Source organism: Xenopus tropicalis, chromosome 3 (genome assembly GCF_000004195.4).
Source record: "Xenopus tropicalis strain Nigerian chromosome 3, UCB_Xtro_10.0, whole genome shotgun sequence".
NCBI lineage: Eukaryota > Metazoa > Chordata > Amphibia > Anura > Pipidae > Xenopus > Xenopus tropicalis.
The window spans coordinates 102,608,261-102,629,092 of NC_030679.2; the positions used below are offsets into that span (position 1 = coordinate 102,608,261).

The 20,832-nt window shown below is 37.0% G+C and overlaps 1 protein-coding gene across 1 annotated transcript; it reads left to right on the forward strand.

The window, feature by feature from the left end:
- Positions 1–857: 857 nt before the first annotated feature.
- On the forward strand, positions 858–16,964 carry gldn (gliomedin). Its single transcript, XM_002936337.5, has 10 exons — positions 858–1,465; positions 3,413–3,464; positions 6,978–6,995; positions 7,890–7,997; positions 8,584–8,703; positions 11,297–11,437; positions 13,613–13,696; positions 14,351–14,476; positions 15,770–15,920; positions 16,356–16,964. Exons 1-10 carry the CDS (start codon positions 1,091–1,093, stop codon positions 16,819–16,821), a joined length of 1,641 nt encoding a protein of 546 aa, XP_002936383.4. The 5' UTR covers positions 858–1,090; the 3' UTR covers positions 16,822–16,964.
- The last annotated feature ends 3,868 nt before the right edge of the window (positions 16,965–20,832 follow it).

Genomic DNA, 20,832 nt, shown 5'->3' on the forward strand with positions numbered 1-20,832 from the left:
TCCGGTGTTTGGCCACCTTTACTGCCTATTCATTTATTCAGCATGGAACTGCTATATACTATATTAATTCATAAATTGTCAGTACAGGTGTGAGTTCTATTATCCAGAATGCTGGTAACATTAGCTATATACAGACTGCATAGGAAAGGGTGGGGGGCTGTAAAAATGCCTTTCCCTTTAACCTAAGCCACTATAGCAGAGTGACATGACATGATATGTTTATTTCAAAATGTAAAATGCTACAGGGTCACGTACTATATGTTTCATCATCAAGCACTCATGCTGCAGCCCACATTTGAGACAATACTGACATGACAAGTCGTTGGCAGTGCCACTTTAAAAGATTTTCTTTTTCCTGAGTCACTGAGAGATTGCAATCAGTGATGAGTGAAACTCCCTTGTTTCGCTCCACTGAAAATGTCACGAAACTCCAGAAATTTTGCTAAAATAGCTAAATTCTACTGAATGCCAAATGCATTGTAAATTGGTATTTTTTTCTCTTTTTTTTCTTACGGCAAATGCATTGGAGTCAATGGCCATATTTTCTCCACATTTTTATTCCGAACATCTTGAAATGGCTGGCAGTATAAAGCTTGCAAACATAAAATGACAAAACTGCATTTTAACTCAATTGTGTGGCAGTACATCTTGCATCATTTCCAGTGTTTGGCGTGGGAGTCATGTCTTACATCTAAAATACAATTTATATGTGATATAATGTACGTTATTATACATTAGACAAGAGAGAGTTCATATATCAGTCAGAGCCATTACTGTCAGGCGAAATATTGTCCAGATTGGGCTGCTCATTTTTATGAGTAAAACTATGACTTTGCTAGAGATTCTAGGAAACTCTTACAGGGCCCCTCCTTTGCTCTCCCAGACACACGCCTTAAGCATCATTTCTACATCATTAACTTGGATCTGAAAGTAAAATGATGGTCAAACAGCCCACGGCAACCCAAGGCATTTAAAGCAGAATTCAGACAAACTTATGAAAAGTTCTTTGTATGAAGACACTGTAGCACTTAACTGAAGTCTGAAGAATAGAACTCAGTGCTAACTGTATAATTGTGGTGCAGAACTTGGAATGGGAACTCAAAAGGTTGTAAGCTTAATAGCTTGTTCTGATAGGGGGAGAATTGGTGTAGCGCTAAAAACATTGATAGGTGTGCTGGCATTGCTTACTGTACTCAATGCATGTGGAACCATCTTTGTTCTTCTACAATGGAGAGATCTTAACTCTAGAATTAAGGAGCTGGAAGCATATCAGACACCGTCTCAAGAGGATCTGGTGACTTCACACCTGATTAAACTCATCTCAGAGCTTAAAGAGGACACAACAGAAGAAAGTGGTCCACAGATTTACAGGAACAAGAGAAGCCAACATCACAAACTACCAGAAACCTATGTCAGAGCAGAAAATGAAGACATGCTTATGATGATGACCTATTCCATGGTTCCGGTAAGAACATGTTACCTGTAGAAATCTACTCTACTGCTAACTTGCCTAGTTATTTGCACAAATTGGTCTTAAAATAAGACTGCAGTATTACGTTTTATTAGAAAATGTCAGAAGAATACATAAACTAACAAAGGATAAAAAAATTACATATTTACAGTAGGATTTGGTAAAACATTCAATTCTTCTTTATGTCCAAATAAATCAAACAATACTAAAAAATATGGAGGGCAAGAAAGAATATGGTAAAGCCTAGAAAGTCTTTGTATTTCTAAATAATGAAAGTGATCATCAAATCTATCATTAATGCAAACAGTGTTTCAGAAAAAATGCCTCACGATCTTAATAAACCTTTTCCAACCTGCTTACAGATCGTTCAGCAAAATATCTTCTAGGAGTGTATGTATGTATCTATATATATATGTATGTATGCTAGATATGAAGGCATGCTATACTTTCTACAGTGTGTAAAGAAATATGTTATTACCATGTGTTTTTTTAGCACATCAATTGTAATCAAAGTAGAACAGACCAATAAAAAAAGTCACCCTAAAGCTGAATAAACATAAAAGTTACAGTTTGTGTATTTATCGTTTCGGCATTCTGGAATGTTCATTGGTTTGGGGCAGATCTATTAGAATCTGAACTGGGAAATCCTAAAAACTTTCCTGACTGTCAGGAAAATGTTTAAATATAATTTGTGGGATTCCTGGGAGCTATATTTCATTAATACAGGTATGGGATCCCTTATCCGGAAACTTATTATCCAAAAAGTTCCAAATTACAGAAAGGCCATCTTCCATAGAGTCCATTTTAAGCAAATAACTTTAATATTTAAAAGTGATTTACTTTATCTCAGTACAACTTTCTGGATAATGGATTTCTGGATAAAGGATCCTGTACCTGTAATAATAAAACAGTACCTTGTACAGGTATGGGATCCCTTATCCGGAATCCCATTATCCAGAAAGTTCCGAGTTACGGAAAGGCCATCTCCCATAGACTCCATTATAAGCAAATAATTCTAATTTTTAAAAATGATTCCCTTTTTCTCTGTAATAATAAAACAGTACCTGTACTTGATCCCCAATAAGATATAATTACCCCTTATTGGGGGCAGAACAGCCCTATTGGGTTTATTTAATGGTTAAATGATTCCCTTTTTCTCTGTAATAATAAAACAGTACCTGTACTTGATCCCAACTAAGATATAATTACCCCTTATTGGGGCAGAACAGCCCTATTGGGTTTATTCAATATTTAAATGATTTTTAGCAGACTTAAGTTATGGAGATCCAAATTACGGAAAGATCCTGAGCATTCTGGATAACAGGTTCCATACCTGTACTTGATGGTAACTAAGCTGTATGAATCCATATTGATGGCAACACAATCCTGTTGGTTTCATTTGAAGTTTAAACATTTTCAGTACACTTAGGGGATGATTTATTAATATTCAAATTTGATTTTTTTTCCATGATTCAATAGTTTTGTGCTAAAACTCCCAATATTTAAATTATGGCCAAAAAACGCAAATGTTCGAAATTTCTTAAGCACAAAAAATCTGAAAACCTGAATGTCAAGCTTGCGAGTTTATGTGGAAGTCAATGGGAGTTGTCCTAGATAAAATTCAAGCCATTTTTCAAGTTCATTTTCAAGTTTTTTTCATAAATAAGCAAACATTCAATTTTTAAAAAAATACTCTAAAATTCACAAACTCAAACCAATAAATAAGCCCATTAAGGTATGGTGATCTAAATTATGTAAAGATCCTTTATCCAAAAAACACAGGTCCCAAGCATTATGCATAATAGATCCTCATGATCTGAAACAAAGAATGGAAAATTGTAAAACTCAAAACTCATGAAAAGTAATGTAATATTACTGACAGTATGTTGCTTTGTGTATTCCACTCATTTACACTGCATTTCCCTTTCATTCAATCTATAGGTTCGGCTTATGCTAGATTTATGCAACAGCACAAAAGGGATCTGTTTAACAGGTATGTAGAGTTTGCCGTTGATATAATGGTGCTTAGGTACCTTTTAAGCAAATACAAAGTATTATAGTATTATAGGATCTTGTGTCTGAAACCCTTACCCTGAATGTTATGAAAATGGAAGTACCTTTTCCAACTCTGCATTGGGTATAGGGATGATATCATCCAAACATAGGTATACCGCAACACTATGGACAATTTATAGTTAAGTGTCAAAAGAATTAATTCCATAAAAAAATGTAAGTGTTAAAGTTTTATAACCAAATATATTAAATTCTATTTTCTTTGAGTAATGGGATTTAGGTTGTGAGATAAGAGAAGATAAAGTGCTGCTATAATCTTATGCTTTTGTTTGTCTTCATATTTGATCTGATGAAATTCACAACACTAAGGGGAAAGTAAAATAAAAAAAAATCTTACTGATCACTCACCAACAACCTGCTCTTGGATCTCAGAAAAAATGGCAATATCAAAAAAAATGAATAAATCAGACCCTAACTTTTTAAGTGTGTTACAGTTACAGCAGTGAAGGAAAGCAGCGATGCCTATGTATTCTGGGGAATATGCAAGCAAAAAAGTATAAGTTATTAATTCAACTAAATCAATTTTTCCAAGTTTTTATTAGATGTACCCTCTGAAAAATGATTTTAATGTTTCTTGACTAGCTGTTTCTGTAATGACAAAAAAATGCCTTGAACATTGATGGTTACTAACCCAGCACAAATCAAAGACAATGGCAAAAAACATTGATAGAATGTTGGTTCATGAGTTGAGTCTTTTGCACCTGTGTGTCTGGCTGTAGGGCATGTAGAGCGACTGGTGAGCAAGGAGAGATGAAGGTCAGGAAGCAGGAGCTTGTAGGGAGTACTAATTAACTTGGGGAAGGACCTCTTCCTTGTTCCTAGGGCACAGAAAACAACAGATGCCCACCTACCTTGCTAAGCTGACATGGGGTGGCAAGTTGCCATATTGTTTGGGTTACTTTGTCATATTTGTAATTGTGCCAATGGTGGTGCATGGTCTCCTTGGGCATGGGGTCCCCGCACAAGCTATTTTGGTTGTCTACTCTTGCTTGTTAATCCTACCCTGTTGTAGATGGTGGCAGCAAAGCAGGCAGCTCATTGTGGTTTTTGGCAAGCATTCCAAAAGACGGTATGTATTATTTATATCTGTTCACTTGGTTATTATTATTAAGCCATTTTATAAAAGATGGCAGACAGGCAATGGCATATAAGCTGGTAGGCTACTAGACTGAAGCTGCCCAGTCAAGTAACTGAAACCCACCTTACTGTCATGGACTTTAGTATAACTATGTCATTTATGAGACCATGTTACAATATTCTCCAAAGATATTGTGTATAAGTACAACCAAACACAAAAGAAACCTTTGAAGCACAAAAATAGGTTGTGCCGACATATTTTACATTTTGCATATTTTGTAAAGTACTGTGGTTGGGAATATAAATGACGGCATTTGAAATTCCTCAAGTGTTTTGGCTGTCTATTGTGTTTAATAGGACTCTTCTAGCATAATAATCAGGGGTCAGTCAGAGAGGGAGTCTGGCCGACAGCTGTTCTTGGCTTGAGGGATGTGGTGAAAAAAATTCCCCCGTGCCAATTGCATTAAAGGTTAGGTGAGGCAGGAAAAACAAAATCAATGTTTTAAATAATAAACTCTAATGTAACAGAAATAACACATCTTGTTTTAAAAAAGTATGCCTTTGAAAAGTATTTGTCCTTCTAAGGATGTAACAATATATTTATATAGGTTTATAATTGATTTCTAATTATTTACCAATTTACATTCCTTAACCCTTTTAGCGCCAGATGCCGTAGAATCTATAGAGCCAGTATAAAAGCAAATAGCAGTAAATATTCCCACAAAACTATAACATGGGGAGTAATCTCCCCTAGAGGCCTGGCTAGGTATCAACCCTGAAACAATCCGGCAAACATTAAGGATCCGCACACACTACAGAAAACAAGCGTGCTTAAGCCATTTATTTTTCAGCAACAGAATGTAACACAATAGCCAGATTCAATTTAGGAAGAAAAACTTATCTCCTAATTGAATTCCATGTTTCTCTATGGACTTCTGTTGAGTTTTCATGAGACAAACAATGAGATAAATTGTTCTCATGAAATTGAATCTGGCCCATTGTGTATAATGCTTTGGGGGGCTTAGTTCTGCCTGAATATTTACAAAGGTACTTGTGCTTATATAGGCTCCTACCACTTGCAATAGGACCACTTTTGTCACCCAGTCTGCTCTCATGAATTACATGAAAGTACAAGCATTGATACATAGGCAACTGGAACATCCACCAGCTGAGACATGGTTATAACTCTGGGATTCTTTTAGTGAGCTGTATCAATTTCTGCCATTTCAGTAAATGAGGCTTTGTATGTCTTGTGCCCAACTGCTAGCACTGCCTAACATACATGTGCCAGGTCTACATTCATCTTTCATAATCACATACAAACTTTCGGCACATCTCATCTCCTCAGGCAGCAGAACATTACTACAATTCACTAGTTCCCTGTCTAAACTTGGATACTTTCCCAGGTCACCTCTTGCCTTGACCATAGCAACTTCAAAATGTTCCTTCTGTATAAGCTATTCTCATTTGCCTATGCTGTCACACTGCCAAAAATGTATTCCTAGCTGCATTTTTATATTGAGATATGGAATTCAAATCCAAATTCATACTTCATATTCTGGCTTTCAATGCCTATTTGCTGTGCAGCTCGTCAACAGCAGGCTCTTTATCTAAACTCAACATGTCGTGCCTTTGGGTTCAGCTTCCAACCTACATCACTACTTATCAAATACTTAACTTGTTTGTCTTTTCTTGTTTCTCTTGTCTTAGCAGACTGTATTCCTTCCAACAAAAATCTAAATATAATTAATAAATTCTGCATGGGACACTGTCTACTGTGCTGCAAGCTAGAGTAATACCAGTTACCTATTAATTATGAAACCATATAAAGGCACAAGGCTGCTATCACTTTAGTACTGGTCTGGGATTACTTCAGATATTGTTATATTTCTTTACAAAGGGTATATTATTTCTCACAATATATGACCAATACTGGCACATGGGTAAGATTACGTTTCCTACCACTGTCTCCCGTAGAGCAAATGACACTTGGTTTGAAGCAATCAAACAATATCAATATCAGGTTTACTGATTAGAAACAGGAATTTTGATAAACTGGGAAAATATTGGACTGCTGGGAAACATTGAAACAATACTGTTTTTATATGAACTTGTTAGAAGTGTAAAAGCCTGTGACTTCATATAGATCCCAAGTGGCTTCTGAGATCCATACACATTTGGTGAGTGATGTCACAACTGTATAATACGATAATAATAAAAATATATTTTTCTGATAAAGTGGACTGGGGACTATTGCTATTTAATGTCTGGTTCAATGTTAAGAGGCTACAAATGAGTTTATTTACAGTATATTATAAATGAAACAAAAAAGTATTTTTTTTTTTTATCTTTGCAGGGCCTCCTGGGCCTCAAGGTAAGAATGTTCAGACTCTAAATTGTGTCCTAGTTGTTATTAGAAGTCACATAGTACGCAGTAAGCATGATTTAATGATAATTCAGATAATGTTGTAACCATCTAAACCAGTGATCTCCAACCAGTGGCTCACAAGCAACATGTTGTGCACCAACCCCTTGGATTAATGACACAAAGCAAAAGTGGAGATAGATTTGTTGGATTTTTTGCCTCATTCACAAACCTCTATCTTCACTTTTGTGAATTTGTCTTTAGCTCTTATTAAATCTGTTGCTGTGCCATCATACCCAGTTCCACATCTACATGAACCTTGGTATAAGGATTTTGCCAGCAGGATTTTGTATTTCATTTGCTGTCATTTCACTTTAGGGGCATTTTCTGAAGGGTCATTTTTAGTTTACCTAGGAAAACTATAGATTAAAGTTTTTTTTATAAATTTGCGTGTAATTTCACAAATTTCTTTCACCAAAAACTGAAAAGTTAAGTCAGAGTTTAGGGTGATTTCTGTGAATATGGAGAATGTATTTTATACCAGTTTTACTACCACTTTTACTCCAAAAAACGGCTATCTCCCCCCTATGGTTTCACACTACAATCAGTAGTTCATATAAGTTTTTCCATTAATTAGTGCGCTAATAAGTCAGTTAGTTGTGGGTCAGTGGAATTTACCTCGTTTTTTGATTAATTGGGGGTCAGTGAATTTGCCCTAATCTTATGTACTTTTCTACATATTTTAGTAGTTTGTAACTGCCCCCCCCTCCACTTGAGACAAAAGTTGGCTGGGTCCCAAACAACAGTCCCTTCTGTATCCCCTTGATGGTGGCCCTGGCTAGAGTGATAAAAAAAATCATTTTCATGAAAGTAATTCCTACAAATGAATGTGTTTATCTGCAGGACCGCCTGGGCTTGATGGATTCCCAGGCTACAATGGCTCTGATGGATTTCCAGGTTTACCAGGAAAAAAAGGGGAACCAGGAGAAAATGGAAGAAGAGGAAAAATGGGTAACAGTAATGTAAAAAAAAAAAAAAAAAATCTGAAAATGCTATTAAAGAGAAACCATAACTATTACAAGAAAATGGCGAAACTAATGGATATTTAATGAACCTGTTTTTACCATATTTTTGTAAGCATGGAAACTACCGTAGGAAAATACATTTTAGATTGAGGAAGCATGCTAATATCTCAAAAACAATACTACATTTTTGAAAAAGAATAATTCAGCATCCACTACACGTTGGGTATCTGTTTGGGTCTGACAGTTCCCCTTTGGCACAGACAGCATATTCTTTAGGCTAGTCTTTGTTTGATTGACTTAAATCCACTATAAATTATATGGTATTAATTGTATAAACTGTGGTTGTAAAGCCCATGTCCCCCTATAATGTTAAATATATGCCAGCATTCTTGGTTAGAGTGACTATACTAGTTACCCATAATTATCTATATTATGATGTATAACACAGTAAGAGCATCATTCTTTTGCACAGTTTTGGGCACACAATTTTTTGAATTTTTATTATAGATGAAAAAAAGAGAATCCAATACAAGTAATGAAACACAAATATAACAATTTTCTTATTGCACAAGGTGAACCTGGTCCAAAGGGAGACACAGGTGAAATTGGACCTCCCGGGAATGATGGCATGGAAGGGAAAATGGGAGAAAAAGGGGACAAAGGAGATGCATCTAATGACATATTTCTTGAAGGTATGTTACACTGTTACATCACTTTATGAGGCAGATTTACTAAAACTCTAATTTTTCTCATTTTTTAAATTCAAATAAACTCATTTCCACAAATGTCTGACATTTCTAAAAGAAAAAAAATATGCACTTTAAAAGAATCGTGAACGATAACTGTGACTTTTTTTGAATTGTCACACAAAACCTCAAAACATTCCAGTGAAGAGAAGGAGCATCTGCCATTGACTTATACATGATCTCGGCAAGTTTTAGATGGAGTATTCAGATTTGGAATTGTCGCAGTTTTGGAAGAACGGCAGGGGGCAACCCTATTATGACATAAAGCTTATATGACTGAAATACACTATTGACCCTTTCCACAGTTGCCAGGCTACCCATAGCCATGTAGCACAGTATAAATAAATTGTAAATGTAATGTTTATGGCATATGGCAGTCTGGTCCTTGAGAGCTGGTGTTGTAGAATTTACATTCTATAGCAAGTAGGGGACTTATTGTGCGGATTTGTGTAAAAAATGACAATATTAAGGTATAAAAGTGATACTGTTGAATACATTTTTAGAAATTCTTAATTTAATATCTGTGTGTGTGTTAATACTATGTTTATTACATATGGTTTACCTCTGTGATGTATTTTACAGTATGGGTAGATGGAGTATTTTCAGATTTGGATTTTACAGTATGGGTATGTTTTCTGTGGAATGTATAGCATTGTGCCTGGAGAAGGGATGTACAACTCTACTCAACCATAATGCAAATGGTTTTTATGTTTTTTATTCAGATCTCAGCAGACATTTCATGTGCTCTTACAGAATGTGATTAGGTACAGGTATTTCTAGGGTAAGCAATCTTTAACACCCTGCCCCCACAACATTAAGTGGAAAAAGATTATAGGAAAGGCAGATAAATGTATTAGACGGGGTAACAGTACCAATTTGGTCAAGGAAGAGATGCTGAAAGCTAAGAGAAGGGACAGGCATTCGCTGATAAAACAATTCAACTATAAGGTAAACAACAGGATTACAACATATAATGCTCAATCAAAACATTTAAAAACTATCATCTATAAACACTGGGGAGTCTTTCACAAGGACAACTAATAGGAATATCTCTTTACCAACAGGCCAATGTTTTTCTTTAGGAAATTGAAAAATTTGGGTGATCTATTAGCAGGAATTGATTTGTTAGATCCCCAAGTTAGACAATCAACATTTTATGGTACCCCTAAGTGGGTACATACTCCTGTCTGTCTTGGAATTGTTGCTTATCAAAGGTGAAATATTCAACCATCTCTCTAAGGGTTTTCTCATAACACAAAGGAATTACGCCACATGTAGTTCAGCAGGGGAGCTTTATATGTTAAAGTGTCCCTGTGGGAAGGCTTATGTAGGAAAGACCAAAAGACCAGTAAGGACACGTATAGGTGAACATAGGAGAGCCACTGATAATTGTGACCTGGAAAAACTTACAGTACCTTACCAGTAAACACTTTAAACTCCAAGGCTATTCCAGTTATCAGTTGAGATGGATGGTACTGTAAGTTGTCAGATTTCCCAATTGGGCAATTTGGACTATTGCTGCAAAAAGAAGGTTATGTTGATTGATAGGCGTGATACCTACTTGGGTTCTATGGGTCTTAATCAGATCAAATATTCCTGTTACTTAACTTACTCATGCCTCATATTCGTTAAATGCTGAGGTCTGAATAAAAACATGAAAACCACTACATGTTGCTGTTTATGAAAGTGGAGTTATACATTCTTTCTATAAGCAGCAAATAGAGCACCGCATACATGTAATTTGGCTATATGCATAGACTTGTGATTTTGATTTGTGCCTGGAGAACCTGTTCAAAAGCAGTCATTTTAGGATGCCTTCTGCCAAACAACTAGGTAACCCAGTATGCCCACAGAGGAGCCAATGTAGTGGATTATCTGCAGTTACAGGATAAAGCTCATTATTCAGGGGAAGGGAGATTCAGGTAAAGATTATTGTAGAACTGCTAAGTTGCCTCCACACGTCATAGGAACCAAAACATAATAAAGCTGCATAGAATAATGGCACAGAGATGCTAAAGTGAGAATTTATATTATTTAAATATGTGTAAATAATTCTAAACTTTTATGTGGTAAAAAGAAAATATTCAACCACATTCTGTTTTATAGATAGCCATATAGAAATCTATGATATTTAGTATTATCATAAAATAAACACAACAAGCCCTTTTGAAACAATTCATTATTTCTATAATCATAAATGCCAGAGAGAGAGAGTTATATTAGTGGGAATGATGTTGGAGAGCGGATTCGTGTCTTGTTATTTGGTTCTTTATGTAGTGAACCCAAAATAAAAACAAGAAAAAGGTGCAGGATTAAGTTAAAAAAAAAGTACCAAAAGTGTAAGAGGCTGAATGGCAAATTTTCTAAACTGAAGCTGGGCAATTCTTAAAGGTTTCAGCATTTGGAACTTAAGCACACAGGATAGAAAAGTGTCAAGAACAGGTTTTCGAAGTGGTAAATGTGTTAGTTGGGCAGGATGTGTTAAACTATTCCATAATATACATAAATGTGTTGTTTAGGTCTATCCTATGTATTTTAGGCGTGAAGGGAGATACAGGACCTCCTGGCCCTCCGGGACCTCCTGGACCACCAGGCCCTGAGGGTCCTCCGGGCAGAAGAAAGGGAAAGGGAAAGGAAAAATCAAAGCAAATTGGACAAGAATTCAACAGCAAATGCATTGGTAAATCTCTAACATTTAGAGATGTATTGAGACCCTCATAAGGAGAATACATAAGATTATATGTTTACATTGTGGCATTGCTTTAAATCACTCTCTTGGGCTTCATCTTTTTATTTTCAAGTATAAACTGTGGAACTCTTTAAAGAGAATTAAAACAAGGGTCATTTGTAGAAGATGCTAAAGTCAAAAATGATTGCATCTCATAATGCAATCAAATCTCAACATCTTCTCAGTAGCCCAGGTCTTGGCAGGGTTCTTATGCATTCATGCAGCTGGATCTGGCAATAGGGCAGCAAATGAGTGCAGGGGTTAATGGGGGAGGCCCTTAAGTTGCAACTACGCAGGAATCATTATTGTTAACCTGTCATTATTGCGATAGGATAGCAGGATGGTCAGTTGAAACTGCCGCTATCAAGGTACCATACATGCCAAGGTGGTCAGGCAATATGGTTGAAATTGGCCAAACTTTTCAATCAGATCTAGGCATTCATGTTCACACCATTTACAGTGTTTTGATATATTTTTAAAAATGTGTATCTGCAATAACTTTGGGAAAAAGTTTCCTGAAAAAATCATAGATCCGCATTTCAATAATCAAAAATTTTCATTAAAAAAAGTTATGTTTTTTCTCTAGTGATTGCATTTTTCCCCCCTGCGTTTTCAAGAAATATAAACCTTGGCACATTTTAGGTAGTGGATTTTTAAAAAAACATGCTTGGGGATAAAAAAAACCCTTGTGAAAAAAACTGAAAATTAAAGATGGGGTGTGTTTTTATGCTACAATTTCATGGCTATTTTTTTGCAGATTGCACATTGCTCAGCTGTGTGCAAAGAGCAGGGCTCTGTGCTTTTTTTCAGGCTGGGGGAGGAGCACCCGTAATTTTGGTGTCAGGTACAGAGCGTCACACTGGGGCCCTGTCCTTACTGTCTGCCCTAAGGTGCAGAAGTTCTGGTGGGTGCTCTAGAATTGAGCTTTTTTTAAGGGGATTTTGCATCCCAGAGATAAGAAAATGTTCAGCCTAGGAAATTATATGATCTAGAAAACTCATCTTTGGGCCCCTATTAGGGGAAACAAAAGTTAAACCTTAAAAATATTTACAAACTGTTAAAATCCCTTTTTCAGATATTTTATAATATTAACACAAATCTAAAATATTGAAATAGAATTGTATACTAAAAGTGTTACTTATGCTGACCTGCAGGTATAATCCCATAAAAAAGTCAAATTTTTCAATTTAATATATAAAACCTATTCTGTGTTGACCTGGTTTCGGAGACAAAGCCTGAACTTTACACATTTGTGTATATTTTTCTTACAAAACCCAAATAAGCACAGATGACTTAAGTGGAGCTGCTGGAGCAGTCCTTGACTCTTGCACCAAAACTGATAGACGAGAGAACTGTTTTTGTTTAGGGTTTGAGTACTTTACAAGGCTCAGAGGATGATTTATTTTGCTGACATCATTTTCACCTGAGTCACTAATACAAACTGCACTACTGGATGATGGTTTTCAATCCTGTGCAGAATTGCCTCACAGCTTCAGTCATTCAGAGGCAGTAATATGGATGCACTGCACTGTGATAGGCTGGCACAACTCACACAGACATCCAGCCTATGGATACTTTGCACTGACTACTTTGCCATGTGTGATGGTTAAGTGCACACTGTGCCCTGTGGACAGGTAATTTACCAAATGTACCCCTAACGTAACAAAAAATCAAAAAGAAAAAATTCAAAAAGAAGAATCACATTTTTATTTGAAAATCCATATTAAAAGCATACGAACCCCAAAACACGCTGCCTTACGCGTTTCGTACCCCAACGGTACTTAGTCATAGGCAGTTCTAACCCCATGGGTTCCAGAGCACATGTTTAAGCACAAAATATTATTACTTAAAGATACATCGCTCTCTTCATCCCAAAAAATTTGCAAATACATTGAGAGCGATGTCTCTTCTTCTTTTTTTCTTTTTTGATAAGTTTGGGATACATTTAGTAAATTATTTGACTTGCCCTTTAATCTGGGGGCTGTGTTCCAATTACTTTGGCCCTGTTTGACTGGCCATTTGGGATCCTCTTTTTGATAAAAACCCTGTGGACAGGTGGCAGGATTGGTGGTTGGCACATAAGATTATTGTTCCAGAAGTTATTATTCTCTAACATTTTATTCAAAGGAGAGTCATGTGCTGTACCTAATGATGATACCATGGTGGGGAAATCAAACGAGACAAATAATGGACAAACCACAAAGCAAGGAGGTAAAGTCTTCAAATTTTATTTAATATTCAATCTCTACAGCTTGAAAATAAATACGTCCAGAAATCTTGCATTCTGCATACTGAATGTGCCAGCACAGTAATATTGTCATGTCTTTAAAGTTTGCTACAGGAGTTCCCCATCTTGGATTTTATTAGGCCTGCTTTTGATTATCAGTCATACTGCACATGCTCAGTACATTCTGGGCAGCTGTTGGGAAGTTAAGCTTAGGGGGTTGTTGCAAGTCATTAAGCAGAAAATAAGATTTGCCGATTGCTGATTTTACAGGGCTGATTGTTTGGATGCTAATTGCACTTGTTTCTGAGCTGCATGTAATGTGAATCTGAATTTATTACTAATCAGTCTTATATTGTGACAATTATGTTCTATATATACAGTATATTGTGAGTGGGTCCCTAAGCTCAGTAAGTGACAGCAGCACAGAGCATGTGCAGTGAATCAGCAGAAAAGAAGATGGGGAGATACTGGGGCATCTTTGGGGACACAGACCTTCCCTGCTAAAGGGCTGTGGTTGCCTTGGGCTGGTACAGAAGCACAAAAAAAAGTATGAAGCATTTCTAGCCTACTTTGTTGTTAAGCTTCAGTACTCCTGTATTATGTTTTGATGGACAATAGCATTTTTATATTTAAAATAGATTGCATTATAAAATCAATTGAAAGTCCTACTCATATTGGCAAAGTCAAAGATACTTTTGGAGCATGGATGATGGAATCTTCAAACCGAAGTGATGACCGAATTTGGATTGCTGGGCATTTCTCAGGTATATTTTAAATGTGTAGTTCACCTTTACATTAAATTTTAGTATGTTAGTATGTTTATTTTTTCATTTGTTTTCACTTTTAAATGATTTGCCGCCTTTTTCTACCGTTTCAAGCTTTCAAATGAGGTTCACCCAGCTACCAAAAAGTATTGTTCACTGAAGCTACAATATTGTAACTGTTCCCTTTTATTACTTATCTTTTTATTCAGGCCTCTCCTTTTCATATGCTTGCCTCTTATTCAAAACACTGCCTGGTTGCTAGGGTAATTTGGTCCCTAGCAACCAGATAGTTGCTGACATTCTATACTAGAAAGCTGCTGAACCAAAAGCTAAACAATTCAAAAACCAAAAATAAAGACCACTTGCAAATGATCTCAGACTATTAATCTCTTCATCATACTAAAAGTTAATGTTGTGCTCATCATTCCAAATGGTTTTAGAAGTATAGAAGCTTCTCTAGGTTCTCTTTAGAATACTGTAAGCAGGCAGCAGTGTTGGTGTAGCAATGGCTTTTTCTGGCAACTATACCGTGTAGCCCATTTCAGTTGAAGTTTCTATTGTGCATGCTGGAATAGCCACACCACTGTTTTCAAGAGAATCCAGTATTTAAGTATAAGTTGCTTGTGGGTTTTTCTTTGCATCCCAACACATTTTCCTGGGAGATATGTCTGCAATCTTTCTTTGTCTACCTGGCAGAACCCTTAATTCTCCAATTCTTGATCAGCATTTGAACTAAATCCATGGATATCTTTTTAAACCCTTTCTCCAATTTACTTTTGCTCACAGATCGTTTGATGGTTCTTTTGCTTTCCTCATGCCTTAGTAACCAGAAATGTCAGTGCAGTTTCTCTAAAAGTTCAAGAGCGAAGTAAAATCAAATAAGGCAGAGGTTTTAATACTCACCCTTTACTGCCATCTCATCTCAACCTTTGTGCGTCAACTTGGGTGCATATTGTCAGCCTAAACATTCGGGGATAGGTACACTTTTGATCAGGGCAATCTTTCATTTCATATATCATTACGATTACTAAGGACACACAATTCTGGGGTAATAATGTCGCCTGACCAATATTTTGAAATAAAAGAATAGCATTTTGCAAGATCACTCATACAGTATATTCTAAAACAAATTATGTCAGGTGTAAGTAAACTTCTGAGCCCAACTGTAAAAAGCCTTTGCAAAACTCCAAGACCAGATTTAGCTGCACCTGCTGCTGTAAGAAGACAAGAACATTTCCAAGATACCTAAATAAAATTATTGTTGCTTGGTGTTTAATAAATGTCTTTGTGCAGGTCTGATAGTAAAGCAATATGAAAATCTAACAGAGCTTCTGAATGATAACTTCAAGCCCATCAAGCTACGTTGGTTTTACCATGGATGTGGACATTTGGTGTACAACAAATCACTTTATTACCATAAAGGAGGATCAGACAAAATTGTAAGGTAAATGGAGCATGTCTGCTTTTGAACATCACGAAGGCTCAGAGTGGAGCTACTAGTAGCATCTACTTGTCATACGTGTGTTTTAGCAGAGGCATTTCTCAGTATTTTTTGGTGTTTAGTAGCCATGACAAGTAGCTTCTAAGTAGCAGCTGAGCATTGTAGCATCACTATGGGATTCAGGGCAAATCTAAACCATGTGCCGGCCCAAACCAAAGCCAAACCCTTAAAACAACATGATTTTAGGTCACACAATTAATTAAATTGCAAGTTTTTCACCATGCACTTCGTGCACAGGTTCTTTTACTGCCTTCCTTACCCTACATACAGATCCTCAACTACTTGGCCCCTTAGTGTGACAAGGTTCTTGAGCCTCAGAATTGATTACGAAGACATAATAAGACCAAATTCTTTAACACAATTTTTTTTAATTAACAGATACGAACTTGAAACTGAATCATTTCAAACGCTGAGCATCCAAAATGCAGACTATCACAATCGCAGTTACCTGTTCTCAAATTCCAAGTCCTACTTTCACATCGCAGCTGACGAAAAAGACCTGTGGATCATCTACTCTTCTGATATAGATAAAACCATCATGGTGGCACATCTGGATGAAAAAACCTTCTCCATCACACAGCACATCAACACTACGTACCCAAAGACCAAGGCAGGCAATGCATTTATTGCTTGTGGAATTCTTTACGTTACGGATACCAAGGATCTGAGGGTGACATTTGCCTTTAATCTCTTAAAGGGAAAGCAGGTTGAAACTAGTTTTGACTTGAGGTCATCAACATCAGTTTTGTCAATGCTTTCATATAATCCTAAAGATCAACATTTGTACACATGGGAAGATGGATATTTATTGCTTTACCCTGTACATTTTGCATCCAGAGCATAACTGTCTGTTTCACATGACAATTTCTGAAATGCAAAACTGTTATTTATTTGATGAGAAAGATAAACCATATTATATGCTATGCCTGGTAGATTTGTATGCAATGTAAGGGACTTGATTTTAATAAAGAACTACTGACAAAAATAGTTAAAGCAGCTTTAATGTATCTCCATGTTATTCCCGTGAACACTGCAGTTAAAGGCACTTATATTATACAGTTATGGGATCTGCTCCAGAATTATGTAAAGGCCATAATCCTTATTGGAGACAAAACAAACCTATTGGCCTTAAATAAGGTTTGACTGATTTTTTTAGTAGATCTAAGGTATGGTATATCCAAATTACAGATCCATTATCTAGAAAACTGCAGGTCTTAAACATTCTGGATAACAGGTCCTATACCTATAGTGCTCAGATTTAAGATCTGCTAATACAGTTTACAGAATATGCATATTTTGCAAACATTTTTTGGCATAAGGGGTGTATCTAGCCTAAAGTATTATAAGGGAAAGGCTTCTGGCAACTCAGTTCAGTTCAAGAACATTACCTCCTACTACACTATAAACAGTTGCTTAGCAATTATTGTGTAGACCTCTTACATTAGTAATTGAAATAAAATTCAATATATCTGAATATATATAATGCCAACATATTTCACAGCAGTTACAGAGATTATACATTATTCACATCAGTCCCTGCCCCAGAGGAGCTTACAATTTAAGGTTCCTAGCTAATTAACATACACACTATGGTCAATTTTATTAGCAGCCAATTAACCTGCCTGTATGTTTTTAGTGTGTGAGGAAATTATATATCTTAAAAAAAACTATGCAGTTTGGGGAGATCATAAGAAACTCCTTGCAGATACTGCTCTGGCTGGAATTGATTACTTCTGTTTTAGAACTACAACTTCAAGCACTTTGGTGGTACAGGTATAGGACCCGTTATCCAGAATGCTCGGGACCAAGGGTATTCCGTATAAGGGGTCTTTCCATAATTTGGATCTCCATACCTTAAGTCTACTAAAAAAATAATAAAACATTAATTAAACCCAATAGGATTGTTTTGCATCCAATAAGGATTAATTATATCTTAGTTGGGATCAATTACAAGGTTCTGTTTTATTTCTACATAAAAAAAGGAAATCAGTTTTAAAATTCTGAATTATTTGCTTATAATGGAGTCTATGGGAGATGGGCTTTCCGTAATTCGGAGCTTTCTGGATAACGGGTTTCCGGATAAGGGGTCCGATACCTGTATTTGTAGCTTTACATTTTGGCCCGAGATGTCACTGACAGAACTTGAATTCCTACAAAAACTCGGGGCAGATTTATTGTAGATCAAAATGGGGAATCCAGAGACCAGAAGAATATCCAGTAGTGACATCTGGGCCAGCCCGAACATAACTACAGCAACTGTGTGGGTTGTGGGCGGGTGGGGGCTGAGGTCTTCGACTTACCTGTTCCCCCTCTTACACCTTCACCAGCGCCTATTTATAGATGTGAACCTGCCCCGCCCCACCCCCTTAGTGACATCAGAGGCACCTGCACATCACTAATATCCAGCAGACTGTTCTTTTTTACAGTTTAACAAAACATTTCTGTTAGGAATATTCTTCAGAAAGTCAGGAAGGTATTTTTTTTTTTAAACTAGGGGTCAGTGCAATTTCAATGCACAAAGCCATACACACATTTTCCCCTACATTAAAGCAGAAAGAAAGTAATTTTGGCATTTTACTGCCAATAGATTAGCCACATTAATGCCACCTAGAACACTATATTTATTCTGCTGAAAGCATTACCACACCTTAGTAAAGAGCCCTAGAAGCTCCCTCCGTTTAAGATAGCAGCTGCCATTTTAGCTTGGTCTCCATAGCTTCCTGCTGCAGCTCTAGCCGTTGCTAGCTCAGATCACACATTCTGATGGGAGGGGGGAGTGAGTTTTATGACTTCTTATGGGAGGGGGAGCAGGAGAAGGGAGAGAGGAGAGAGCTGCACAGACTCTGGCCCAGGAATGAAGGATTTTCCTGAGAGAGGAAGTCTGATACTGTACAACAAGTAGGTAAAACTTATTGAGTCAATCAAATTTACCTGTCATAAAAAAAGATTTTAGAGATGACTAAATATAACTGTAGTTTGAATTGTATTTGAAAATCATGTTAAAATGGAGAAGTTAATGCTTCTCTGCACAAACTGTACAGTCTGATTAGAACCCATCTCTCCATTGTGTATACAAGAAGGTGGGGGTGCTGAAGCCGATTGAAAGTCCAGAGGAATCTTATTTATTGCCATCCAACAAGACAGGTATACATGTTCTTACAGGTGCTTCACAAGTACAGAGAGCAGATATTGACCCCCCCCCCCCCCCCTGTAATATTCACTTTGCTAACACGCTTTTTAATGCTTTTATGGTTGATCTTTTTGCAGTTTTACTCTGCATTCTTTAGCAATCAGCATTTCATTTTCTATTTATATACTAAATTTTACATTTGCAGATTTAGTTGCAAAGTGCTTTGCTTTGTAGCAGTTAGGTATGATTGGGGATAACTCATGCTGTTCCTTGATTGAAGAGCGTTGGGTGAATGTGAATAATGAGTGATAAACTGCCTGCAATCATTTCTTTCTACTTCTCAGGTGTTAGACTTATTAAAGTATTATCTAAGGAGGGATGGTGTCCCAGCAAAGTATTTTGGAAGCCTGTTTAGATAGATATAAATATTGTATGCACCCCTATTATCTGTGCCAAACAGGCGACTAAGCTTATGGATGCCTATTGATCTAATGTAGCTTGCTGCAGCAATAAACAAGTGGAAGTGAAATTTGGGGTGTAGGAGGCATGCTGGTAACCAAGCTCAGTGTCCTGAGAAACACTGTCCTTGCTGCATGTAATACAACAGGCTCGTATCAGAGCAATCTGTCACTTGTCCAATCACTCTCTAGCACTGACCCTAGGCCAGAAGTAAAGACCGTTGATATGTCAGGAATTATTGCGTATGGTAAATAAAAAGGCTCTTAAAATGTCAACAAGGTAGAGATTTCAAAAAGAATCTATGGAGAATTCCAAATAAGCAAAACAGGAAACTTGCTTTTTTACTGAATACATTGGCACAGCAAATTTCCTTTCAAATTGGTACTTGCTCTTTAAAGAAACACAGGGCCAATTCAGCACCTTCTTCCAGCAGAGGCGGTATAGCATATTTAGTGCAGAGAGCACAATATTGTGTAAAGCATGCTCTAACACTCTGCACTACAAGATCTGAAATTCCAATTTAAAAATCTAAAAGGTTGAAAAAGAATTTTGGCTCTTAATATTACAAGGAATGGATTGCCTCATAGCAGTAATGCCCTTGAAGGGACACAATCACAAAGATTTTTTTTAAGGCCTTCTTTAGTACTTTCCCAGTGTCGCTTAGCACGTAAGGTCTTGTGACCTTGCATAATTGGCTGCCACTATTACATTGTTTATAGTATCCCTTTGGGAAGCAGAATTTAATATTCACTAAAGCAGTGGTTCTCAACCTTCCTAATGCCGCGACCCTTTAATACATTTCCTCATGTTGTGGTGACCCCCAACATACCTCCCAACACTTGAAAAATGAAAAGAGGGACTAAAAGACCTGGTGCGCGCAGTGCGGGAAATTTTTTGACCACGCCCACTTTGTGGCCACGCCCCAATCACCACACTCCATTTTTAAAATAGTTAAAATAGTACCCATGATGGCCCAATAGACAGCACCCCCATACAGTGCCCCCCATACACAGTGCCTCATTTGCCCCCATAAACAGTACCCCCCATAGACAGTGCCCCCAATTGAACCCATAGACCATGCCCTCAATTGCCCCACAGACAGTAGCCCCCATAGAAAGTACCCTCCATACACAATGCCCCCATACACAGTGCCCCCCATACACAGTAGCCCTCCTTACAGTGTCCCCCCATACAGAGTACCCCCCCATATACAGAGCCCCCCAATTGCCCCCATAGAGAGTACCGCCAATAGAAAATTCCCCCATA

Excerpts from the sequence above, each read along its gene's own strand:
- gldn (XM_002936337.5), top strand. The coding sequence starts at position 1,091 with ATGGGAACTCAAAAGGTTGTAAGCTTAATAGCTTGTTCTGATAGGGGG. Across the intron at positions 14,477-15,769 it reads GATTGCTGGGCATTTCTCAG|GTCTGATAGTAAAGCAATAT; the intron begins GTATATTTTAAA and ends GTCTTTGTGCAG. Across the intron at positions 15,921-16,355 it reads GGATCAGACAAAATTGTAAG|ATACGAACTTGAAACTGAAT; the intron begins GTAAATGGAGCA and ends TTTAATTAACAG.